General features: G+C 43.3%; 1 protein-coding gene across 3 annotated transcripts in view; it reads right to left on the bottom strand.

The window, feature by feature from the left end:
• Positions 1 to 27,310, bottom strand: part of arap3 (ArfGAP with RhoGAP domain, ankyrin repeat and PH domain 3) — a 67,658-nt gene that overhangs the window by 9,739 nt on the left and 30,609 nt on the right. For all 3 annotated transcript variants that reach the window (XM_085789004.1, XM_085789005.1, XM_085789006.1), the window contains 8 exons: positions 8,426 to 8,582; positions 7,542 to 7,644; positions 7,258 to 7,456; positions 5,952 to 6,015; positions 5,505 to 5,668; positions 4,829 to 5,041; positions 3,754 to 3,859; positions 3,406 to 3,553 (listed from right to left, as the gene is read on the bottom strand). In XM_085789004.1, the coding sequence (XP_085645130.1) occupies positions 3,406 to 3,553; positions 3,754 to 3,859; positions 4,829 to 5,041; positions 5,505 to 5,668; positions 5,952 to 6,015; positions 7,258 to 7,456; positions 7,542 to 7,644; positions 8,426 to 8,582 (1,154 nt within the window). The remainder of the gene's footprint in view (positions 1 to 3,405; positions 3,554 to 3,753; positions 3,860 to 4,828; positions 5,042 to 5,504; positions 5,669 to 5,951; positions 6,016 to 7,257; positions 7,457 to 7,541; positions 7,645 to 8,425; positions 8,583 to 27,310) is intronic.

The following is a 27,310-nucleotide window of genomic DNA, read 5'->3' as shown; positions in this document are numbered from 1 at the left end:
CATAGCCTGCTTAGGGCTACCCATGTCGGTGGTGACATTTATTACATGTAGCCCAATGGATTCTGCCCTCTGTTGTCGTTGCTACTGTTTTAGGAGCTGTGATTCTGTGATTCTTCTTGCATTGTTTTTTCCTGTTCTGCTCTGTTAATTAAAAAAATATTAAACTTCCCAGTGGCGTGGTATTTGAAAGTGTGTGAAAGAGCAAATTGTTTGAATATGATTACCTCACATTTTTTTGTTGTTGAAATCTAGGTGTTTAAATTGCTCCTTCTGACTTTAGCCAGCCATGCTTTTCTCCTGTCCCTGTGTTTGGGGAAGCCATACATGTGCAGGCCTTTCTCCAAGCGACTGGAGCATCCCCGTGCAGCACAGCATACCATGGTGAAGACTATATTCAAGGACAACACAGCGGAAAGGACGCAAACAGCTTGACATGCTGATCTGTTTGACTTCTGTAGATCTGTTTTTAAGGAATGTATTGTGATATTAAGTGCACTGGGTAAAACATGACTCTTGTGTTTTATTATGCATCACTGAGTACAGTAAGTTTGGGATAAGTATACAGTTAACAAATAGTGATAAAATTCCATATATTTGCAATGAATTAAAATTAAACTTTAATTTATTTGCCATGGATTTTCTATTAGAGTTATCATCATAATGCTGTTGTGTAGTCAATTGTCAAATCATAGTCACTTGTTACTCTGCCTCAACCAAGTCTGAAAGTAAAAAAAGAGGAAATATTACCGTTTTATTGCTATCAACAACAGTAAGGGTTTAGTCAAGTTAACAGAGTTCAAAGCAACACAAGCATAGCCTAATAAGAAGAATAGTTAACAAATAGTGATAGAATTACGTGTATTTACAATGAATTCAAATCAAATTTTAGCATTTGCATGGATTTCCTATTTGAACACATCATTATGCAGTTGTGAGTCCAGACATGTTGTCAGTGACCTGTCAGTTTGCCTCATTCAAGTCTGAAAGTTTGATAAAAATAGAGAAAATGCTACGATTTTATTGCTGTTGATGACTGTAGGGGTTAAGTAAACTTAAAGCAGATATCAGTGGCACGGCCGTTTCGGCTAATGCTGTGTTCAAGGCAGGCTTTTGAAACCGTAAGTTACAGCTTCAAGTCACAACTACGACTTGGTAGCGTTCCAGGTAACCCGTAGCTCGTGTTTTTACCGTCCTGTTGTCTGTGAAAATTCCCTATAACGGCCACTCGTAACTTCCGACCCGTGAACTCGTACCAGATCGAACTGGTATGACTTCACAGGAAGGAAAAACACAAAGTACGAGTTTCCTTGAACACACCATGAGTTAGCAGCCCCCGCCCTTGTCAGGCATCAATTGGTCCTCGTGCTACGTCACCACATTCACGCGCATCCCTTGGCTGCACACACAGCCCTTCATGCCGTTCTCTCCCCTCATTGGATAACACTTGTATCCCACAAGGAAAATTTTCTCCTCGGGTTACAGCAGAGCAGAGTGACGGAGAGATTCGTGTTTAGGCTGAAATACTTCATGTAAGTGATTGCTGACGGAAAATAGGACTATTTAGGACTTATATTAACAAAAACATTCCACTGATATCTGCTTTAACACAGTTAAAAGTAATTAACACAAGCATATAAATACCGCAAAACAAAGCATTTATTGACCGTTATTTAGCAATTATCGGGGTTTTCCTATTGCTTTCAATTGCCCGCCAAGCACTTCCGGGAACTTTCTGAGGCTACATGGACCACGTGATCGGCCAGCATTTTGAACTTCCGTTGACGCCACTCTCTCTCTATAGGCACTATAGTTTTGATGTACTGGTAGTATACCTGAGTTGACTCCACCACTAGGGGGGGCGATATGGGCGAAAAAAAAAATCTAGATTTCGATATCTTTTAAAATGTGAAAGTTTTTTACTTGGTGTGGTTCGTATTCAACGACCAAACCAGAGTTCAGTGGTTTGTGTTCACGTCGACCCAGAAGGTTTGCAATACTGTGCAGAAAGTGTGGGGAAATACATACAAAAGTGTCATGCGCCCCCTGTTCACACTTCAAAAAAGGGCTGTAAGAATCCTACACTATGCCCAGTACAGAGCATCAATGCAAAAATCCTCAAACTACACGACTTAAATCAACTACACAACTCTGCAGATTATGTACAGAGACCTTCCGCATAACTTACAAGGTTTTTTCATAAACAGAGAAGTGACACACAATCTGAGAGGAAATATGTTATTTAGGCAGAGGAGAGTGAGAACTAGGCTAAAATCCTTTTCTATCTCAGTGACTGGTGTCAAACAGTGGAACAAACTAGATGATGAGGTTAAAAAATCAAGAAACTTGTGGGCTTTTAACTCATTGAGTGCCGCGCTCCTTTCCAACACCAACACATACTGTAGCTCATTTGAAAGGTGAAACTTTATGCTTCAAATGGCCACAAACCGTTTGTTTCTACGTGCCTCCATTCCTGAGAAAAGTCAAGCTAAACATGGCTGGGTTTCACCAAAATCCCTGCTTTTTTTCTAGAAAAGGAGATAGAGCGTCTTTTATGAAAGGTGCTCTGTTTGTGCCTGTCGCTCTTCTGACACTCGCATTTCTGGAGCAAAGGGCTCGTGTAAGATAAATATATACAACAATTGTTGTTCTATTCACAAATCCACCATCGGCGGCGGGGGGGGGCGCCACTAAACAACAATAACACAGACGCACCGTGCCGTGTCACAGCCTCTCGCCGCGGAACGTGAGGGTCTGTTGGCCACAGCGGCTCGGGAACACCGGTCCCACCGGTGGTCGTGGTCCTTCTGTGGTACGGGTCGGTGCCGGCGGTCTGCTTCGGCCCAGAGACCATCAGATTTTACCGCGGGAGGACCTTGGGGAGGACACGGTGTTGCTCGAGATGAAAACCGGGCGGGACTGTCGGCTGAGAGCTTCCTGTTTCTGCTCCGAGCTGCTGGAGCCTCGCGGGTGAGAGCAGAGCAGCTGCTGCATCCACATGCAGAACTCCGTTTGAAAAAGCCGAGTTATGATTAAAACTTCCAGATCATGAGCTGTCATGAGACTTTGATCGTCATCTATTTCAGTTCTGCTCGTTGTAGAGTCCCCAAATTTACATATAATGTATATTAAAGTGTCTATTTTCATAATTTTAAAAAAAAGCAAAAAACGTAAAATCTCGTTTTTGGCACTCAACGCATGGGAACGAAAAACGAGAAATTACGTGGTTGGCACTCAATGAGTTAAAAAAGAAATACGAAACTCTATTCTAGACAATTATGAATTGATTTAAACCCAGAGAAAGGGGTTTAACGTTATTCTGGACTGGGAGATCACGTTATCACCATGTGACTGAATCCTGCCCTCTGATTGGCTTCTGCTTCTCCTTGTTTTCTTTTCAACACTCACCTCAAATACGCGCAGGTAGTTGTCGATCAGGTCCTCGACGATCTTCACCTCGTGCTCTCCTTTCCCGTCAGTCTGGAACAGACTGGGAGCAAACAGCAGCGACAGGTTCTTGGTGCACATCTGGTTCAGCCCGGCACACTTCTGGACCCTGGGGGCGACAAACAGAACAGCTGCTGTTACGACTGCTGCAGCAGCTGGACGGGCGACAAACAGCTGCTGTTACGACTGCTGCAGCAGTTGGACGGGCGACAAACAGCTGCTGTTACGACTGCTGCAGCAGCTGGACAAACAGCTGCTTTACGACTTCTGCAGCAGCTGGACGGGCGTCCTGAGGTCAGCTGAGCTCACCTGTACAGGTGACTGATGAGAGCAGCCAGAGTGGTCCTGTTGACCCGAGGGAGGCTCCGGATGATCTCTTTGTAGCGGTCCAGTCGCAAACTCAGCGGAGACATTTCTGAGGAACATCAGTGACATCATCAGAACCAATGGTGTAGTCTAATGTTTTGTAGTGGGTAAACTGCTTTTTAGGTGGTAAACTGTTCATACTTGTATCACTGGTGGTTCTCAAACTTTTTTACATCAAGGACCCAAAATTGACACAAATTAGAACACGGACCCCCATTGGACAAAATTTTGAAGCAAACACCAGAAATACACAAACAATCAATGTACATTTAAATTAGGCATAGATTATAGAAAAAAAACCCTGGGAAAAAAAAGTGGTACAATTTCTCCAAAAAAGTTGAAACATTTCTAGAAAAAAGTGGTAAAAATTCTCACCCAAAAAATAAACAAAAAAGTTTTAATTTTTTTTAGAAAAAAAGTGGTAATATTTTGCAGGTTTTTTTTTTTTTTTTTTTAGAAAAATCTGGTCAAATTTCTCACAAAAAGTGGTAAAATTTCAAAAAATAAAAATAAAAAATTAATTTTAGAAGAAACTGGTAAAATTTCTCGAAGCAATTCTAGGAAAAGTGATAAAATTTCAACAAAAAAAAGAATTTAAAAAAGTGGTAAAAGTAAAAATAGTATATAGTAAATAGTAAAGTTTTTTTTTAAATGAGAATAAACTAAAAAAATTTCTCAAGAATTTTAGAAAAATATGGTAAAATTTCTCCAAAAAAGGGGGGGGGGCGAACAATAATACAAAAAGGGGTCAAAATTTCTTAAAAATAGTAAAAACTAGAACAGAAAAATTGAGAAGAAACTGGTAAAATTTTTCAAACAAAAACTAGGAAATGTGGTAAAATTTCCAGAAAAAGTTGTGGACCCCCTTGAACCCTGTCAACCCTCCCACTTTGAGAACCATTGACATTTACTTTAGTTAGATAGTTTTGCTGTACTATACTGAAGTATTTATGTATTTTCAGTGGCTATACTGAGTAGACCTGAGTATCACACACAGGACCCATTGAGTACTACTCACTGGCGGCCTGCTGCCACAGCGGGTGGAGGTCGGCCATGAAGATGGGATCGTCGATCTCTCTGAAGAACCTCTTGAGGACGTCGGTCACGTCCTCGATGAAGTGGTCTCCGATCCGTAGTTTGACGTTTCGAGCGTCTTTGCGAAACTCCTCCATCAGGAGTTTGATCCTGGACTTGGCGCCGTTCTTCCTGTAGATCCCCTCGTGGCCCAGACCTGCAGAGCCAGAGACAGGTTGAGGGGACAGGTGGTCTCGAGTCTACTGAGTAGTGTTGCTTTTGTCAAGGAAAATTATGACGAAATATCGTCGTCAACGAACCTTTATCACATAACGAAAACAAGTAAATAGTGGTCATGTGACGATGACTATAATGAAATATTGTTGAGGAATAAAAACGAGATTAAATGTGGTTTACAAAATAAAAACTTTGATAAAATCCATCCATCCATCCATCCATCCGGGGATCGTCATACCGCTGAGACAAATGTGTGTGACTAGTGTGTGTGTGTATTTGTTTGTGTGTGAGAGAGAGAGTGTAAAGTGGGTTTCTCCAAAATATCTGCTAAATCTAATGTGTGGGAACTGAAAATAAATATGTTGAGCAGCATCTTCCAGTCTGGAATGGATGTTTTCTAGAGTCTATAAGGTAACAATAATATAATAATAAGTGGGCCTCACCATACTGCGTGATGAAGGCGATGCAGCTGTCCACGATGATGGGGATGTCGTTCCTGCTCAGCTGCTGCTCCCTCAGAGCGTTCCCTTTCCCTCCGGCTGCTCGCTGGATGTCTGAGTACCACAGGGAGAAGTCTGAGCGTCCCACTCCCTGAAGGTGCAGCGTCCTGGGGGAGGAGAGCAGGAGTTACTACATGATAAAAGTCATTAATTACAAGGAAAGTAACTATTGCGTAAACTATTACCTTTTTATTAAATGCTCAAATATGTGAAATGACTTCGACTTCCCTCCCAAACCCCCGTTTATCTGGAACTAACCAACTCACTACAGTATCCCTCCCTCCACATAGACAGGCTCCATGACTCGCTGTATCACTCCGCCTCTTCCACACGCCGCTGATCCAGACAGCTGATAGGCAGAGTGAGACCAGAGACCAGAGACAGACTCACCTCCCTCTCTCCACTAAGACCAGGATGTCCTTCTTCTCCTGGTTCTCCCCCTCCGACGTCAAACCTGCAACAGACACAGACTCAGCTGAAGCTCCACAGAGGGGCGTGGTCACGGAGAGGTGAGGTCACAGAGGGGCGTGGTCACCAGTGTTGGGCACGTTACTTTGAAAAGTAATTAGTTATAGTTAGGGCCTATCTTGCAGACTATTTTCGATTCACTACTTGTTGTAGGACAAATTATATATCAAAACGTGTGTCATGATCGGGATCGGTGTGCTTTTTTCAATACGTATACGAATTACGAATTTGCGTTGCGAAAAACTGCGAAAAATATTGCATAGAAGTCAATGGGATGGACAGAAAAAAAAGAGCGAATAAGAACAATCATTGGAGTTTTACAAACGTCTACTGCTCAGGCATACTTTCACGTAGAGACTTCATTTAAACTTTAAACAGTAGACATAAGTCTTGTGTATTAGTGTATTAATCCACGTTTTAATAGGTATTATAGTTTTTGATCAATCCCTGATCAATGATCATGATCATTTTGGGAGAAATTATGAGATTATAATGGGTGTGTATTGCACGGAATGTTTGTCAGAGTGCGTGACATCATCGGCCAGATTGAGAGAGAGCCCAAAAAAAATCTACTTTTTTTCTCTTTCCACACTCCTCCTGGACACAATTTACGCTCTACACACATAATGTTTTCCAAATTTGTAGACAAACTTGTTCTGTCTCTCACGATGTGCTCAAAATATCAGAGAGACTTACAGAATTTGAATTATCAGCCTCTGAGTGCGGCCACGTCTGTCTCTGCTCCTCATTGACTCCAATACAAAGATTTTCTGAGAGAAGCAGAACGGACCCCTGTTTTTGTATCCAAAATATTTACTGTAGAAACACCAAAATCATAACAAAGCGTTCAGGGAGTCCTTGTGATGCTCACAGTCTGTTTTTTTTTTCTGATAGGAGTTACCGTTTTGTCAGCCCAAATGTGAGACCAGTGCAGAGGCAGAAAATCGCTCTTTTTCTCCACGTTTCTGTCTGTCTCAGCTATCGTCATTGGCAACCACCTCAAGTTGCCATGGTAACCTCTGAGCCTCAGGCCAGAGCTCGTTAAGGTTCATAAACAATCCACCTGAAGCTCGTTAAATTGTGTGGTAGATAACTTTTTTTGATTACTTGTCACTGAAAAAGTAGCGCCGTTAGTAACGCCGTCATTTTAAACACCGTTATTCCCATCACTGGTGGTCACAGGGGGGCGTGGCTACAGAAGGGGTGTGGTTAGTGATGGCGGACTGACTGAGCTCCTGCAGGCGGTTGAGGTTGATGATGTCCTCGGCGGCGCCGTCGGTGCGGGGGCAGATGAAGAGGTTGGAGCGCTGCAGGACGCAGTACGCCTCCTTCCACTGCTGCGGGTCCAGCATGGCGCGGTACCGCAGCAGCCCCACGCGCTCAAACTCCCGCGTCAGCAGACAGTGACAGCTGAGCGGCGTTGCGGCCTGCCGGGTCGAGAACAGGACGTCAGTGAGGGTAGAGCGCGACCAGACCAGACCGTCTACATTTTACCGTAGTTACTGCAGTCACCTTGCCGATGGCCTTGGTCCAGCGGTGCAGGTCGTCGGCCGACTCCACGCCGAACAGAAGCAGCTTCTCCGACGACAGGAACAGCTCGAAGGTGTAGCGGAACCTGGGGGGACAGAGACAGGGAGGTGTCGGTTTCCATGGAAACAAATTCCATTCCGATTCACATAAGTATCGCGTTTTTTTTTTTTTAACGATTCTTAAATTGATTTTCTTTTTTCAAAAATCGATTTTTTTTTTTTAGAATTTTGTTTTTTTCAAAAATCGATTTTTTTTTTTCTTCAAAAATCGATTTTTGAAAAAGAAAAAAATTTTAAGCATTTTTGAAAAAATTTTCTTTATTTTTTTATATTGTGCAATGTACATTTGTTCGCCTTTTTTACATACAGGGAGTCCAGGTTTTGAAAAGGGTTTAAGTTCACTTTATAATGAAGTATGTTAATTTATAGGCTCCTACAGTATTTGTGTGCAGATAAATGTTAAATGTAGCAGTTTACCTCAGTCTACGTATATCTCATTTTGTCAGAAAGGTTTCAGAAGCCTGTTTTTCTATACTCTTTTATTTTTGCCTCTTTTATGCAGTCCAGGCTTTGGAAAAGAGAGTAAACATATAGCTGCTGAATAAATCTTAAAAACTGACTTACATGTGATGTGCATTTTTTGGGGAAATATGGTTCCTGGAATAGTCTGTAGACAATCATAATCATTCAACTGCTTCCCTGGTGTTAAAAATAAAGACTAAAAGTTGAGAAAATGGTCAATATCGTAGAATCGCAATTTAAATCAAATCGGCATCCAAAAAATCGTAGAAGAATCAACTCGGGAGAAAAGCATATCGTCCCAGCCCTAGAAACAAACACAAGCACAGAGAGGGGCGGGGCCAGTACCTGTCGATGAACCCATTGTTGTTGTCGGGGCCGGCGGGGCGGGCGACGCCCACACACACGATGTCTCTGACGTTGATCTGCAGACACGGATCAGCAGCTCGCTCCGACTCGTAGAGCAGCAGCGCCCGGTCCACGGAGCACCAGAACCTCTGGAAATCTGGACCAGGGACAGGGACACAGATCAGGAGGTACATACAAACAAAACCTCTTCAACGTCAAACAAAAACAAGAGCTTGAGAAAGATAAAACTTAAAGGGATACGCCAAAATTTATTTTTTCGTGTCTTGCCTCACTCCCGAGTCCATGACCAGCAGATAGACACCATCCTTTCCACTGTGCGTGCAGTAACAAGGAAGATAGAGCCATATCGCCCGTAATTAGCTTAGCTCAAACACTGGAAGTGTATAGGTAGTGTTACGCCGGGTTCACACCGGACGCCGAAGCGCCGCGAATAGCCGCGGAGCGGAGTCCGCTTCCATTCGGCGCCCTCGTTAACTGGTGTTGTAGTTCAGACTAGACGCGGAGCGTCGCGGTCCTCCGCGGTCGGCTCGCGCCGTGGAGCGCCGGTTTCGGCGTCTGCTCTATTTTGTGCGCGAGCCGCGGCCGACCGCGTCAATTCTGGCAGGAAGTCACACAAAGAAACACGAGAGAATCCGGTCAATTTTCAAAATAAAAGCGATTTTCAAAATAAAATACCGCGATTGACAAATGCGACCGTATTTATATTTGTCAGACTCAACAGTGAACAAGAGAGATGAAAACACACACACACAGGATAGGGAGACACGGAGTGGGCTGGCTGCAGGGAGGGGGAGGGGGGGTCAAAACACACAAACAAACAGGGAAAGAGAGAGAGAAAGAGAGAGGCAGAGACGAGTTGTTGTAAAGTGAAGGAGGACGTGAAATTAATCTTGGAAGTGAAGTACAGGGAGTTGTTTGACCCACAGCACACGGTGTTATAATTATATGAGGTTATTTACTTATCCATGATGTAAAAAACACAGCTCTGAATGTGAGTAAACAACAGCTGAGGAGCAGAGGCGCTCGCGACCGCCGCGGAGAAATCAGCGTCTGGTGTGAACTGGAGGGACGCGGCTCGCGCGCGATTTCCGCGGCCGCTCCGCGTCGCGGCGCTTCGGCATCCAGTGTGAACCAGGCTTTAGCCTGCCTCCACCTAGAGTCATCAGAGAAACTCTTCAGCAACTCTAAACGGAAACCGGTGGGCCGATCTTCATCTCAGAGCTGACAAAACTCTCCGGTAAGGCATCTTGAGCGGTCAAATGCCGGTAACGGGACGAGATCGGTCAACACGGAGGGTTCAAGCAAAGACGGTTTATTTTGGTTCAAGCTAGCTACATCGAGGGTAGGTTATAGGGGTGTGCATTGGCACTGCCCTCACGATTCGATTCGATTACGATTCAGCAGGTAACAATTCGATTCGATTCGATTCTACGATGCATTGCGATGCATTGCAATGCATCAAAATTCTACTGCACACAACACGGCAAATTTTTCATCAGTCATGAAATATTGAACAACAGATTTTATCGGCTGCTATGTATTATTACTCTCCTGTATCTTTGACATAAATGTCATTAAATAAAATAAAATTGAATGGTACAGGTATTGGATATGGGATTTTCAAACCTGAAAAAGAAAACATAAATCACTTCTAGGGTTGCCCCCAAAAATTAGCCGACCAAAATTTCATTGGTCGATTGGTCGCAGGAAAAAACAAACAAACCTTTGGAGCCTTGTCTTGTCAATATTAAAGCAGAAGTAAGTGGTCCGGTCGTTTTCGCTAATGCTGCGTTCCAGGCAGGCTTTTGAAATCGTAAATTACAGCTTCAAGTCACAACTTACGACTTTGTAGCGTTTCAGGCAACCCACTCGTGTTTTTCCGACCTGTTTTACCGGTGAAAGTCACTATAACGGCCACTCGTAACTTCCGACCGGTGAACTCGTACCAGATCGAACTGGTACCACTTCACGGTCGGAAAAATACGAGTTTCCTTGAACGCACCATAACAGTCCTCGTCCCTACGTCGCTACATTCACGGCGTCCCTTGGCTGCACACACAGCCCTGCATGCCGTTCTCTCTCCTCATTGGATTAAAACTGTAGGATACGATAAATGTTTTCTCCTCGGCTCAGAGCAGAGCAGAGTGACTGAGAGACCCGTGTTTCAGTCCAAACACTCTATGTAAGTGATTGCTGTCGGAAGATATAACTATTTAAGACTTATATTAACACAAATATATCACTTACTTCTGCTTTAACTCAAAATCAATATGACTTAACTATATGACAGACTACGGGGCTTTTATTTTGAAGGGCCAGATACAGGAAGTCGTGACACTTTCTGTTGTGGTTGTTTTTACACGGCACGGCAGGTCTCTCTCTCTCTGCATCAGAGACCCCCCAGCCTGAGCTCAGTCACTCCCCCTCCTCTACTGTGTTTATTGGTGATAACGGGCATACTGCCTGTAGTAACGGTAAAACCCGACCGGCTTGTTGAGTCTCGGACCCAACACGGCCGGACTCATGAGCGTTGATTAATTAATTCTCAACCCGACCGCGGGTGAAAAAAAAAAAGGAAAAAGAAAGCCAGCGGCAACACTGCTACTGCTGCTGCTGCTTAGCATGTAGCTACAGGCTGCGCATGTCGTTGCTCCGGAAACGCCCCCGGAGGTAATTGAAACTTCACAACTTTATTTGGGGCCAAAAAATAAACAGTGACATAATCGATTATGGCACGTTGCCGCATCGATGCTGAATCGTGCATGTCCCACATTGCAATGCATCGCCGAATCGATTATTGTTGACACCCCTAGTAGGTTAGCTTCCTATTTCAAAGTAAAAGCTCAAATTCTATCGTCATGGTTTTCTGTATGTAAAGGGCAACGGGTGTTTTATTTTGTGAAAGTAACCAGAAGTGCGTAGGTCCAGAGACGTTCTAATATTGAGGAGACAGACCACTCTGCCCGTTTTGAATGGGGAAAGCTGCGATGCCAAAGATGGCGCATGTCCCGCCCCTTTTCACCAGCAGCCAATCACCTGCGTTGCCAGAGCTGAACTAGGCCAATCATGTTGTTGCACCAGCGCATGCGCACAAGTAGATTTAAGACAGACTAGAGCACTGGAAAAGAGAGTAACGACACCACCATTGACTCCCGTGGTAAGGGTTTTGCGCCCCGAGTGGCAGGATATGGGTATTGCAAAAGCGCCCAGAAAACTCATTCACTCCAATGCATGTGTGTTGCCATTCATATTTATCTGTAAAGGGTAGGGCCCGACCGATTTATCGGCGAGCCGATTAAATCCGCCGATTATAGCCCGTTTGAGAATAATCGGTAATCGGCCAAAACTCGCCGATTGTCGCCGATATTTTCAGAAATAAAATGCAGGGAATAAGACTTGGTTTTACTTTGAAAATGTTCCCCCATTTGAAAAGATCCCCGACATTAGGTTATTTATCCTGTAGAGGGCGCATCCAACTGCATCCAATCCACCTCACAGCACAGCAGAGTGACTGATCTGCAGCAGGACACGCTCCGCCATAGCCTTGTCACTCACACACATCACACAGCTTATTAACAACTTGATTAACTGTTAACTGTCTCAAAACCAGTGTTGCTGCTGGCTTTCTTTTAACTTTTTTTTTTTTTTTTTTTTTTTACACCGCGGTTGGGTTGTGAATTAATTAATTAATGCTCGTGACTCCGGCCGTGTTGGGTCCGAGATTCAACAAGCCGGTCGGGTTTTACAGTTATTACCGGCAGTAGCTACGCCCGTTTATCAATAAACACAGTGGATGAGGAGGGTGAGTGACTGAGCTCAGGCTGTGTAGACTGGGGGGCGGGGGCGGCGGTGGTGCGGGTCTCTGACTGCAGCGGGACAATCATGTCTCTGCTCCGTGACACACTGAGCGCTGTGGGACCGGGGCTCGCGGCAGCACCCGCTAAACATTGAAAACAGCGGTGATACGTGCTTCCACTTCGAGTTCAACAAACCAGAAACGTCTGGAACAACACTGGAAAAAGTCGCTTTTCAAAAAAAAAAAAGAGAGAGCGAGAGAGAGAGAGAGACCGCCGTGCCGTGTAAAAACAACAATTGTTGAACTGCGCGGTGTTTCTTGCGCTGAACCCGGAGAAGGAGGCGACGGAGGAAAAACTTTCATTAGCTCATCTGAGCATATTTATTTGTCTCTCACAATTGCAGGTGCAGCATAACCCATTACTGACCACTACTGACTGAACATGGCTGACTCTCTTCTCGCACAGGGAGAAGGGTGTGGCTTAACACATGTGACAACCTGACATTTGACTTCTGGCTTATCTGACTGCGACACATAGTGGCAGAAATAATGAACTGCAGTTCAGCAAGAGATAACAAACAGAACTTAATTTCTTCAATCTGTTATTGTAAAGCTGAGTACATAAAACTAAAGTGTGTCACTCAACACCCCCACTTGTACTCAGGTTGGAGATAATCTTACAGAAACCACAATAAAAAAAAATGTATTGTTATTACATACACTGGTAAACAATACAGATGTGGATCTCCCCCACTCTCTCAGATACCAAACATAACAGCTGCAAACTTTTTCAGTTTTGCCTTGGTGGCAGGTTTTGTCATAATATCCGCGACCATCTCTTCAGTGGCGCAATACTCCAGAGTTGCTTTTCCCTCGTTTACAATGGATCTTACAAAATGATATTTAATATCAATATGTTTGCACCTCTGTCTGCTTACAGGGTTTTTGGCGAGGGCGATAGTTCCCTGGTTATCCTCATACACTACTGTTTGTGTGTACTTGTAGTTGTCAATGTTTTCCAACAGCTGCTCTAGATAGATACACTCTTGTATGGTTGAGGCCAAAGCCATATATTCTGCCTCACAGGTTGAGAGTGCCACTGTAGGCTGTTTCTTAGTCTTCCATGAAACAAAAGAACTGTTCTTACTCAGGCTCACACAGTAACCTGTAGTGCTTCGCCTGTCAGTGGTATCTGCAGCCCAGTCTGCGTCACTATAGGCTACTAGACCTAACTTCTCACTGTCATCTCTTCTGAAACACAACTCTTTGTCTGATGTGCCTTTGAGGTACCGTAATACATGCTTTACAGTTACCCACTGTTCCTCAGTTGGTTCACAAAAATACTGTGATAGCTTGCTTACCACAAAGCTTAAGTCTGGTCGTGTACATGTTGTCAAATATATAAGGCTGCCTACTGCCTCTCTATACATTTTAACATCACACATTTTTACAGCATCTTCTGTGTAACACAGTTTTTGATCACAAGGGGTTTCCCTTGGCTTGCAGTTTTCCATATTGAACCTTTCCAGTATCTTGTTGACATATGTTTCCTGAGACATCTTCACACATCCGTCTGATTGAGAGAAATTGATGCCCAGAAAATATTTAAGCATTCCCAAGTCTTTCATCTTGAATCTTTCTGAAAGCATCTCCTTTACATCTCTCATCATGTCTTCATTGCTGGCGGCAATAATTAAATCGTCCACCCAGATGATCATCATCACTTTTCCTTGTTTTGTCTCTTTAGCATAGACACAATGGTCTGCTGGATTTTGTTTGAAACCATTCTCAGTTAAACACTCATTCAAAACCATGTTCCAATTACGGCCAGATTGCTTTAAGCCGTACAATGATTTTTCCAGCTTACATACAAGACCTTCACCTTCCTCATAACCTTCTGGTTGGTCTGTATAGATCTCATAGTCAATGGGAGCGTGTAAATACGCTGTTTTGACATCCATCTGATGGATCAGCAGGTTCTCCTGCGCTGCTTTTTGTAGCAGTACTCTCACACTTGTTAGATTTGCTGTTGGGGAGAAAGTTTCACAATAATCTACCCCCATTTTCTGGCTGTAACCTTTTGCAACAAACCTTGCCTTATACTTGTCTTTACCATCAATGTCGCTTTTAATAGAATAAACCCATTTACCCCCCACTGTCATTTTGCCCTTTGGCAGAGTAGTCAGAGTAAACGTGTTGTTTTCTTTTAATGATTGAATTTCTTCGTCCATTGCTTTAACCCATTGTTTTGAGTTTGATGACTCCATGGCTTCTTTAAATGTGTATGGGACACTACACATTGCTCTGTAACAGTAATCAATGGTAAAATTAATCCCATCACCTTTATCACTGTCAGTTATAAAGTCCTTTAAATGATCAGGTTTTCTCCGCTCCCTCACAGGATATCTTCCACCTGTGGATGTGTTATTTGTCTCACTTGACTCTTTGCTGTCAAAAACATCAGATGCACCATCATTTACATTTTTGTTTCTTACACCCGGCCCCTGAGATTTTTCTGTGCTCTCATGAACCTCTTGTCTGTCTCTGTCATCCCTAGGATGTCCTGTCCAGTCCTCTCTGTCACTGCTTTGTTCTGTCTCAACTGTCTGGGTTTGTTTTTCCACATTTACCTTGTGCACAAATTTTACAAGCCTGTGCTTTTGAACTTTCTCAGTGTCAGGGTGGTAAACTAAGTAAGCAGGGCTGCTTTTGTCATAACCTACAAAAAGTCCCGGGTCACATCTGGAGTCAAGTTTTCCCTTAATCTGTTTGTATGTGTAACATTCAGATCCAAATTTTTGCATTTTTGATACATTTGGCATTTTTCCTGTTAACATCTGGTAAGGGGTTTTTCCTGTACGCTTGTTAAAGCACCTGTTTCGTACTGTGGCTGCCGTCTGAACAGCATAGTTCCAGAGACATTTAGGTAGCTGTCTTTCAATAAGCATACATCTCCCCATTTCAAAAAGAGTACGCCAGCCTCTTTCAGCTGTGCCGTTTTGATGCGGTGAATAGGGCGCTGATGTCTCATGCTTAATATTGTTTTTCCTTAGTAGAGTTTGAAAGTCTTTGCACATAAACTCTGTTCCATTGTCTGATCTCATACATTTAACTTTTCCATAAGGAGCAGTATCTGCTAAGAACTTTTCAGTTGCTTGTACTGTGTCAGCTTTTGTCTTGAGAAAATATACAAACACTGCATTTGAATAGTCATCAGTGAATGACTGGACGTACTTGTATCCATCAATAGATTCATTTGGTACGGGACCAGCTAGGTCTGTGTGTACCATCTGCAGTGGGGCATCAGCTTTTGTGTCAGGGTCTCTACTCCTAGTTTGCACAAATTTTCCCTGTATGCATACTTCACACTCTTGATCAGGCTTAGCCGCCTTCCCCTTAATCTGCATACCATTAACCACCTTTTGTAGTTTAAGTACATCATCATAGTTGCAATGTCCTAAGATCTCGTGCCATGTCTGCATGTCATGACAGGTATTACATTTATCATTACCATCAACCTCAGTGTGCAGATAATACAATTTACCGTACACATGAATGTTGAAAATGGTACCATCTTTGTGTCTTAGTTCGTCCTCTCCTTGTTTGAAAATCACCGTTGCTCCAGAAGCTGTGGCTGATTTCACCGAAAAGATGTCCTGGGGATAAGATGGTATAAACAACGCGCCCCTCAGCGTCGCTTTGCATCTCCGCCCAGTGTTGTCGATCAGGAACACCTCTGCGTCCCCTTTCCGTTGAGCCACGCCCCTGCACAGAGTGCCATCAGCCAACTCCACACAGTGCGTTTCAGACTTGAAAGTGTCATCAAAATGTTTAAACTTGTTAATGTCAGTAATAATATGGGAGGTAGCACCAGTGTCTACCATCAGACCTTTATCCTGGATGTTGTGCGCTGGCTGCTGTCCAATCCCCATGCTCGCGTCTTTGATCCTGAAGGCGTAATCCTCTGCTTCCGCTGCAGGTCCGCCGCTGCTCTCATCTGCGATTTTTCTTGCTCCATCCTGTTTATTCCTACGTCTGCAGGTGGCATCACAGTGACTGTCGGTCCTGCAATGGCCGCACCACGTCTTCCGTCGACATGCTTTAGCGCGATGTCCTTTAGTTCCACATTTAAAACACACAATGTCAATGTCGTCATTCCTTCTGTCTCGCGCGCTTGACTTCACGGGTCCCCGTCCTGCCCTCGCTGCCGAGCTCATCACATTGTCACTCGATTCTGCTGCAGTTAACTTTTCTGTAGCTTCAAAACTTCTCAGCTTAGTTTTGAATTCTGTGAATGTTATTTTATCTTCATTGTTTGCAACGTGTATGGCAAATGGTTTAAAACTTTCAGGGAGTCCCTTCAAAACCATAGCAATAAGCAAACCATCGCCGAAAGTTTCACCTGCGTTCCGCAGCGCCGTAATGGCGGCCTCCGCCCTGATAGTGTAGTCAGTCACTGTTTCGCTGCTCGCCTTCTGCAGCGATGTCAACATTGTATACAGGTTAATTATGCGGGGCTTTCCCTTCCCTGCATAGTACTCACGTAATATTTTCAGTGCTTTTCTTCCATCGTCTGCTGCTTCCCTCATAACTAATGAGAGGCTTTTATCATCCAAAAGTTGTATTAACTCTGCATAAGCATCAGCATTCTTCTTACTGTCCGTTGCTCTTTCTTCCTCGGTGTTTGGTTCTCCCAGAACCGTGTTCTTTAGTCCAGATAAATGCAGGTATCCCAGCACTTTAGTTTCCCATAGTTCGTACTTAGCTTCATCTCCGTCGAAAAAGAGCCGAGGTAGCCTGCTTGCTCCTCGAGCCTCCATGATGCTCGTTGTTAGCCGTTAGCACGCTGTGCGTCGCTACTTTCTCTCAGCAACAAAAACATCCACACAAAAACTCCTCTCCGAGCTGCTCCTGGGCCCATAACCTGTTGAACTGCGCGGTGTTTCTTGCGCTGAACCCGGAGAAGGAGGCGACGGAGGAAAAACTTTCATTAGCTCATCTGAGCATATTTATTTGTCTCTCACAATTGCAGGTGCAGCATAACCCATTACTGACCACTACTGACTGAACATGGCTGACTCTCTTCTCGCACAGGGAGAAGGGTGTGGCTTAACACATGTGACAACCTGACATTTGACTTCTGGCTTATCTGACTGCGACACATAGTGGCAGAAATAATGAACTGCAGTTCAGCAAGAGATAACAAACAGAACTTAATTTCTTCAATCTGTTATTGTAAAGCTGAGTACATAAAACTAAAGTGTGTCACTCAACAACAATAACAACAAAAAAGTGTCACGTGTCATGACTTCCTGTATCTGGCCCTTCAAAATAAAAGCCCTATAGCCTTTCACAGTTCAGTCATTGATTTTGACTTAATTTCGACAAGACAGTACTCCAAATGTTGTTTTTTTTTCCTGCAACCAATTGACCAATGAACACTTGGCAGCCCTAATTTATATATTATATAATATATGTAGATATATTACTTAAATTAATAAAATTGTAAAACTTTATAAAAAAAAAATAATCGGCCGATTAATCGGTTATCGGATTTTTTTCCCCCTAATAATCGGCATCGGCATCGGCCCCAAAAAATCCATATCGGTCGGGCCCTAGTAAAGGGTCCTCAATGATGCTATTAACGTGGGTGATCTATGTCCTTAAATTATTGAAAATACCACACTTGCACATTCACCAACAATGCAGAGATGTCATTTCTTGGGCGCTTTTGCAATACCCACATTCCGCCATCAGGAGGCGCTTCCATTGAACCAATGCGTGTCGTTACCATAGACTGTAAAAAGAATGGACGTAGCACCCGTGACGTCACTCATTGGTTTGGGGGAGTCTGTTTTGTGCCGCTACTACGGGGGTTTGAACCGCACCATGTTGGATTCTACTTGCCATATTTGGAGCGGTGCGGCCCCTCAGCGGTGAGGCTGAGAGCCCGCCCACTGGCCTCGAAGCAGCGGTCCTCAGACCTGTCACTCAACGTTTCCGCGCCCTAATTGGCCAGAATTTTAAACCTAATAACAGTAAAACGGTAGAGTTTTAAAAAAATTCACCCCCCTCAGAGTGTGTGCGGGGGTAGAAACTATCGGTTGAGACCAAAAAAATAAAATGTACCAGGCTGTAAATATGTTTTTTTAAGCTGTAATATCGGCTGTTTTAACATGGGGCTCAATTGGAGTTGCTCCCTTCTGGAGCGAGCCCCCAGCGACAGCCGAGGGGATTGCAGTTTTTTGAACGCGGAAGTGAGCTTCACTTCTCAGACCGACAACTGCCCCCTTGGTCGTTACTCTCTTTTCCAGTGCTCTAAGACAGACCTACCTGGTGGCAACAACAACACGGCTTTAGCACCGTGTGTACTGCCCACATAGCAGACGGGTCTGGGCCAGATCTGGCAGCAAGCCGGCACTTCTGGCCCACTGCTGGCATGGCAAGTGGTATGTGGCCCGAATGTGGGCCAGATCTGGCAATGGTGGCACGGTTTATGTACGTGGTCAGGTTGAAAATTTACTCTAAGGTTTTCGGAAATGTGCAGAGAGCCACCAGCGACCGGGAGCGACTCCTCATCCTGGAGGAAAGCTGTTAAATTTACCCGCGGAGTTTTAGAGGTTTACAGCCGGCTGGATAATTTGGCAGCCACATTGGTTGGTCTTAATGAAAAGTGAAGCTTCAGGTGTGTGCTGCTGAACGAAAGAGCTACCTCAGGGCTACGTATACAGAATTCACCACATTCACATCAATGAATGTTTTACAAATGTTTTTTTTTTAATGTATAGTTTTGTTCGTTTCATTTTTTAACCTAAAAATTCAAACTTGGCTCCCTCCCTTGGGGCTAAGCGTTAGCCTCCTGTCCATGATAGCAGCAGCAGCAGCAGCAGTCCACTCCAAAAAAAAAAAACACAGTCCGGGTGAAGCACTGGAGCCGTGGACCGATAGACACCGTCACCATTAACGAGAGCCTCTATTGTTTTATTGTACCGAGTACGAGAGGCTTGTTGTGAGCTGAGAAGCGGCTGTTAGCGGCGGATGCTAACCGAAGTAACCGCTACCACTAGTCGAAGTTAGCATCGAGCTAGCTCAGCACAACGAACGCCCCTCATACTTGTTACCGGTCGAGGCTTTAGTTGTCAGTGATGGTCGGTAATCAGTCCGTGGCTCCAGCGGTTCACTCAGACTGTATTTATTTATTTTAACTGACTGCTGCTGCTGAGACGACATGCTAGCACTAATACATCCATGCTAGCACTCGATAGCATCCGAGACAGCTAACGTTAAGGGGTTAATGGGGATCGGGAGATTGGGGGATCGGGGGGGGGGGCGAGTGGGAGGGGGGAGCAGACACAGTCACCACACACAGAACTAGGAGCCCATAGGTGATGATTTAGACGGATTTCATGTAAGTCTAGCGTTTATTTTTGGGCAAAAATCTCCAGACTCAAGCCGATATGTCTCCAGGTAGAGCAGGGCAGACCGGTGTATGCTCGGGCTGCAGTGTTGCCAGATGGCAGAGAGATTTTCCAGCCCAAAACCTCGTCAAAAACCGCGAGAATGCACAAAAACCCGCCCAAGCTCGCTACTTATTGCAGACCGCTGTGACCAACTGTTATTGATATGATGCTCATCATATGGTTTTTTATGCACTGTTTGTGTATTTTGTAAAGCAATAATAAAGTTGTTAAGAAAAATAAAAAAAGACAGCTGTGACACTTGCCGGTGATCGCGACGAGAAAAAAAAACGCCAGGAGGGTTTGGAAAGTTGCCAAACCCTCAGCTAGAAGTTTGAAAACACCGCGATCTAGTGTGTTGGAGGAAGGACGGTGCCAGCGTGCGTGACGTGAGCTGAAAGTAGTGGGAGTGTCTGTAAGTTGAGCACGTTGGCCTGTACTGTGTGTGTGTGTGTGTGTGTGTGCGTGTGCGTGAGTGAGTGAGACTGCTGTCTGCTGAACAGAGGATCACAGGAAGAACGATCTGAAGAGCCCGTTTCGGATACAAAAACCCGCCAAACTGATCCGAAACCAGCCCAATTTTTATCCACTCGCCCAAACCAGATTGGGCGGGTCCCTTTAATTTAAGAGAGAAAAACACTCACTGAAGCAAAAACCTGTCTCAAAACCAAAATGTAAAACTTGAAAAAAAATTACAAATAAATTGGTCCTTTAATTATTTGATATATGTGACCCGATCCATCAAAATGAGTCACAGTGACCCAAATTTCAAAGTTGAGATTTTGGTATCAATGGAAAGATTAGAAAATAAGCTTTAAAATGATACCCTAGTCAAAGTCATACAGTTGATGGTTTTCGAGATGTGGCCATTTGAATTACGATCTCCTACTCTCTTATTCTGTTCTAAAACCTGAGAAAATAGCAGTTAAAGTTTTTGCCAGTGACTCTAGCATCTGTTCCTGTACCACGTGATTACACGTACCCAGAGCGATAGATATAACAGAGTGGCGACAGCCTTTGATGTCGCCGCCAGCGCGGTCACGTGGTTCATGTAGCTCCCAATAGTTCCAAACGAGGCTGCCGCTGTCATGTTCTGCTATGGGACAGACAGCACTGAGCTTGCTTTTGGACGGTAAATATTAAAAAATAAACCGTACAAAGGTATATTTACAACTGTTACTGAATTACTGTATGTACATCAATGTCAGTTTTCAAACAAAAGGCAAAATCTTCTTGCTTCAAGGTTTTATTTGTCACTCTAAAGTGAAGATTAGCCTGCCCTACAGTAAAAATGGCATAAGAAGAGGAGTAAAGCAATATATTAAGCGGGAATATATATATTTAAGCATAAAAGATGTTCAATCAAACCCACACAGTTTGAAACAACGTTCAAAACACACACACAGCCAGTATCACCTAAATATAAAGCCCGCTAGCTTAATGCTAACGTATAATGCAAAACCTCATAGACGGGCTAACAGAAATTAGCATCGATATCGCCATTTTGCGGCAACCGAGCCACAGCAGTAAAAGCTGCCAAAACCTGGCTTTAGCGCTGTCAACACGTCACAGTTTTAATATTTTTTTCATGCAAGAAAGTCACCGTTTAATCCGGAGTCTGTGGTCAGTTCATAACGTTTGTTAGGAACTTGCACCGATGTTTGTTCTGGGAGAAGTGCAGAGTCTGTGTGAGCCCCGACCGGGGACCAGGGGAGGCGGCTGTCACAGCAGCAGCAGCCGCTCTACTGAGCTGATCTGCCGGGGCCGACCGTCCGTCCTCCCGTCGGAGAAAACGAGCCAAGTAACGTATCCGCATGCTTTTAGAGGTTTACCACTGGCTTGTTAAATTATTTTGAAGAGATTAATGTTGGTCTCATTGATGAAATTTAACAACTGTGGCAGTGGCATTAGTTTGTTTGAATGAAAAGTGAGCAGGGCTGCTTCTGGGCTACAGACTGAAATCACCACAGTTACGTAAATAAATAAATGTTTTTCAATGAACCGATCAGTCTAATAATTTTTATTTTGTTAAGTCAACATGGTTACTGTACTTGGGAAAGATTATTACCACTTTATAACTTAAAATTGGTCGGTATTTCGTCAACGTAGCTCAGTAGTTTCTTGCTGTGCAGCCATAGAAACAGACGTGGTCCAGCGCCGCGGGAGGAATGTTTGGAACTATTGAGGGCTCCATAACCCGGAAGTCGGCCCGCCATTTTTTACAACGGAGTCCTATGGGAGTGTCGCCATTCTGTTATATCTATCGCTCTGCACGTACCCTATTCACCTTATTCTCCGGGGCAACCATGGAGTCAATGGAACGCTGTGAGATTGTGTTGGAACTTCCGGCGACGACCGGAAGTCGTATAGTACATTAGCGGTAGCTTGATTATTTGAGTCCGTTCTCAGATGTTTCTTGTTGGCAAATCCGGGTTTTTTTTCCCGTTGTCGATTGCAAAAAATGACGAGCATTATAAAGAGGAAGCTACAATCACTGGAAGAAAACGTGTGAGTTTTTATAGCAGTTGAGCATCGACCTCATCTTCTGTCCCAGTGTGTGTGGAGCTCTGTACGACCTGCACCCACCTCCATCTACTCTAGAGTCTGGTTAAAAATAATTAAATAAATCCCCGTGTCCCCGCTGATTTCAGCCAAGGTGAGCAGCTTGTTTGGAGAGTAGGAGCGAATTAAAAAAAAAACAAAAAAAAACGCTATCACAGCCCGAAGCAACACTGTTAATGCACATAAGAGGCTGCTTTTAATTTCTGACAGCTGGACATTGCGCTACTTTTAATTATGAAGCTTTATCCATTTAAACAAAATAAACTAGAGGAACAACTTTCATGTTTAAATTGTGTTTTATAGCCTACTTTTATATATTTTACTGATCGCAATTCAGGCTGGGTGTGCGTATGAAAATATGCTACAGTGTTTCTCTTTTCTTTTCTCTTTTTTGGAGGGGGCGGGGGGTAGTTTAGGTGACAAAGACATTTTTAACTGTGAAAATAGAGATGTATTCAATATTTGCATTTGGGCAATACTGCTGTAGGCGAAACAAGTTTATTCATGGCCACATTTAAGTTACAGTAGTTGAGGGAGGGTTTTATTTCTAAACCCCTCCGTTTATTTCTTTTACACATTAGCGAGCAGGTTCACAGCGTGAACAGCGTGTCCCGACCTGACCAGGCTCTGGACACGGAGCAGAGACCCAGGTCCGATAGTGCAAGGCTCTCTCTGAAGCAGAGGATGAGGCCAGCTTCCCGTCAGTCTTCACAGACAGTCCAGAGTTGAACGAGTTTCTGATCATATAGTTGTCAGTTTGCTCCAGGTGACAGTCGACCCTCACAACAAACCCCCCCCTCCCTCTCTCAGTAAATAGTTCCGACGTCCATGCTGCAGCTTATATCCAAGTAATATAATAGCCTATATATAAATGAGCTCCTGACGCTCAGCTCAACAGTTGGTAAATAGCAGCGGATCAGCGCGATCTCTCCCTCCATACTGGTTCTGCCAGCTCCACTTGGATTTCAAAGTAAAAGTCACGCTGTAAATGAGTTAAATTGTGAAACAGCGGCGCTTTTATAGCCGATTTTAGGATTAAACTCTGAATATATGAGCTAAACATCTGTTACCATAAGTTTCCATGGCGATCTAGCTGGGTTGAAAGAGAGAGTACAGGAAAGCCTGGCTTTAGACTCAATAAAAAATATATAATTATAAAATATAACCCACTAAACTCGCTTCGAAGTACACCCCTCAAGTGTTGTCCATGTTGATTTGATTGTCTGTATTGTAATTGTCCCGCAATATACTGCAAATTCAGTCGATTGTTTACATCAGTTTTTACTTCCGCATTTGACCGGAAGTCGTAACACAATCGCGGCCAAACCGGAAGTGGCAAAGTGGGCGGGGCTACATAAGGTGAATACGGTCCCTTGTTGTCATAGATGCAGCATTCAATGACCCTCGGAAAGCAGGGAATCTCACAATTCAGATGCTTTTTACAGCTCGTTTATATCATAAACGGTTCAGAAGTTGTCATGTTTTGTTGACATTTTGTAAAACATGTGCAAGCGTGTACGTTCGGGTTAGCATCGATGCTACGTTCGGTTTAGCATCGATGCTACGCTCTGTTAGCGTCGATGCTACGCTCTGTTAGCTTCGATGCTACTCGGTTTAGCATCTGTTTCTGTATCCGTCCCTTCTCGTCATAGATGCAACATTCAATGACCGTTGGAAAGCGGAGAATCCCGCGATGCAGTTTACAGCTCGTCTCTATCATGAACGGTTCAGAAGATATTTCATGTTTTGCACCGAAGCAACACTCATTTTCAGAGGGTTTAACTTGCAAGTCAACTTTAATCATCATTTACGTGCCTTTTCTCAATTATCTGGACTGTGAAACTTTGGGAGATTGTTTTTGAATGTCATTGCTTTGAAATTAGGGTAAAAAAATGTTTTTGATTTTCTATGGGTTTTCCACGTTATTAGCTGATTATCTAAAAATAGAACGTTGCGACTTCCGACTCATTTTGATGGAACGGGTCACACATATGTTTTTGTTTACAGTTGGCTTTGCCTTATTTTCAGTAAACAGGGTTTTGCTCTTGCTGTTGTCGTAGCGGTTTACCACCTCTCTTCTCCTTTGTCCCTGAGTTTTTGTTTTCAGTTCTGACACAAACCTCTCAGGTGGGCGGGGCTTTTTCAGGGGCTGTGTCCCCATTGGCTAACGAGTAAACCCTGTTTACTGAAAATAAAGCAAAGCGAACTGTAAACAAGAACATATTTATCAAAAATAATGAATGGACCAATGTATTTAGGGTCCAGGCAGCGCAGCAACGTTGATGATGGCAACGTTTGACTGTAAACAGTACTGTAAACATATACCATCAAATTCTTGATAAATACATTTTCAATCTTCCTGAAAAAAATTGAGAATATTCTGGAGTCATGGTTGATGAAGTTTGGCAAATATCAGAATTTTATCTATTTTTGAGAACATTTTGAATTCTGCTCTCATGGGAACAACTGCAGTCAATGTGAGAGTGGAATTTTAAAACATCAGATTTTCTCTTATGAAGCAAAACACTTATCATTAAAAACAAATCACCAACATTTCCATGCTGTCTAGATGCAATTTATGTATTATCAGATTTTTGTTTAGATAACAGAATTTCTGACATTTTCTTTCTTTCCTTCTGTCCTTCTCTTTTTTTCTCTCTTCTTTCTTTCTTTCTTTCTTTCTTTCTTTCTTTCTTTCTTTCTTTCTTTCTTTCTTTCTTTCTTTCTTCAGCTCATTCAGCATTGTTTCAACAATTTCTTCAGCTCATTCAGCATTGCTTTCAGCATTCACACCATTTCCATTCTTGGAAATGTTTTTCTAGTTATTCTTACAACCACCACTTTTTTGTCCATTAACTAGTCCTTCATACGTTGTGCTATTTCAACAATTAATATATCAAAACGTTCAGCTTTTCCGCGACATAGGTGCTATGACTTTTCTCTTTTCAACTATTCATACTTTTTGCAATATTCAACTATTTCTGATTTTTTTTCCCCCATAGCAATTGCATTGGAACAGTCTTCAAACTCTTCAAATCTTCTTACTTCTTTCAGCCTCTAAAGCTTCAGCATTATTTCAGCTAGAGACTTCATTCAAATTCTAAGCTGTAGACAAACTTTTTAAGTGTTCCTCTATGACTCAGCGTATTGATATCTTCAACAGTTTCTGATATTTGGCAGTTTTAAAATCATTAAGTTTTTTGACAAAATCCAGCTTTATAATGGGTGTGTGTTGCGTCTAACGAGCAGAGCTAGAGTGGTGACATCGTCAGCCAGAGTGGAGAGAGGCAAAAAACATTCTAGAATTTTTCTGGCTAAACTGTCAGCACGGCCACAAATTAAACTCTAGACACATGATTTTCTCCACAGTTTGTAGCCACACTTGTCGTGTCTCATATGATGTGCTCAAAACAGCAGACAGACTTACAGAATTGTCTCAGTGAGCCTCTTTGTGCAGCTAGACCCGCTCCAGTGGCTCATTGACTTCAACAGAGAAGTAGGAGCTGATTTTTTGAGAAAAGGAGAAAGGACCCCCTTTTCTAACTAGCCAGGTTGAGAAAAGTATTTGTCCTACAAACATTTAATGCACATCAGAATGCTTAGGAAGGTCTCCTTGCCCAGATAGTCTCTACCACATTCTGATAAGAGGTATACGGTTCTCTGTTTTTTGGCTGTCATTAGGAGAGCTGCGCCGAGCTCAAATCTGACTGTTCTGCTCCTGCTCTGTTGTGCAGGTGGCCATCAAGTCTGTCACACACACAGACACACGCGCACACACACACACAACACTGTGCCACCCAGTAAAAGGTTAGCAGTTAGTCACCATGGCGACCTCTGAGTGCAGGCTGCAACACAGGTGTATTCAATCAGATCGTTAGCACATGGAGGGGTTTTGTGGTGATCAACTATTGTACTTTCCAAGTCCAATGTGTCTAGAGGAGGACAGAAGCCCTCCGTCCTCCTCTAGCCCCCCGCTTCCTGCTCCCTGCTCTTCACACAGACTACTCTGTCTCCTCCGCCTGCAGGCGGCGCTGTTGAGCTGTTTCAAGTGGATTAAGTGGATTTTCTTCCATAAAAGAGATTAAAAAATATATTATAAATGATTTGGTAAAGGTTTATTTCAACCAGTTACTCTTTCTTAAGAATATGTTGATCTTCCTCTTGAAAAATAGAGGACCAACCTCCTCTACCTCTACATGCATCAGCCCCTCAATGATTTTAGTAGCCTGACAAGCCAGACTATATCATTAGCAAATATATTTGCTGCCGCTAGGGTGCGTCTAGATTTCTAGGCTATGATTTTAGACTTTTGAAGGCAATTTGTAAACATCTCCAACAATTTATCTTTTTCTCATAAATTTCAGTTTGGTCTCAGGTTCTGTCAGGATTTTGAGCTTCTCCATGACCTAACTTTTGCCTTTCCACCTCTATAAATAGTACAATTACAGTTTGCAACCTGGTGCTTGTTAAGATGTTTATAAAAACACCCCCACCACACACACACACACACACACACACAGCTAAATCAGACTGACAAAGGACGCATCTTTTAACATGTGCCAAGTCTATCTATCTATCTATCTATCTATCTATCTATCTATCTATCTATCTATCTATCTATCTATCTATCTATCTATCTATCTATCTATCTATCTATCCATCCATCCATCCATCCATCCATCCATCCATCCATCCATCCATCCATCCATCCATCCATCCATCCATCCATCCATCCATCCATCCATCCATCCATCCATCCATCCATCCATCCATCCATCCATCCATCCATCCATCTCTTTCTATCCATCATTTCCTGCTGGAAATGCTTCTTTTTCTAGTCTTCTTCTTCCGAGGAAGTCATACTTCCCATGGGCGAAAACTCACCAAACTTTACAGAAACATCCAAACCCATGCCAGATTTACTCAACTCCAAGGACAATAAGTGTTTAAATTTAAAAACTTTCAAAATTCCTACCAAACCAACGGTAGATGCTACAGTTTTGAAACTTCACCACAATGTAGCCTCAATACTGCTGAAACTTTTGTCCA

Source organism: Trachurus japonicus, chromosome 10 (assembly GCF_045865225.1).
Source record: "Trachurus japonicus isolate A0001 chromosome 10, Traja_1.0".
In the NCBI taxonomy this organism is placed as follows: Eukaryota; Metazoa; Chordata; class Actinopteri; order Carangiformes; family Carangidae; genus Trachurus; species Trachurus japonicus.
The sequence above is the reverse complement of the archived record's forward strand: the minus strand, read 5'-3'. Positions and strand labels throughout refer to the sequence as shown.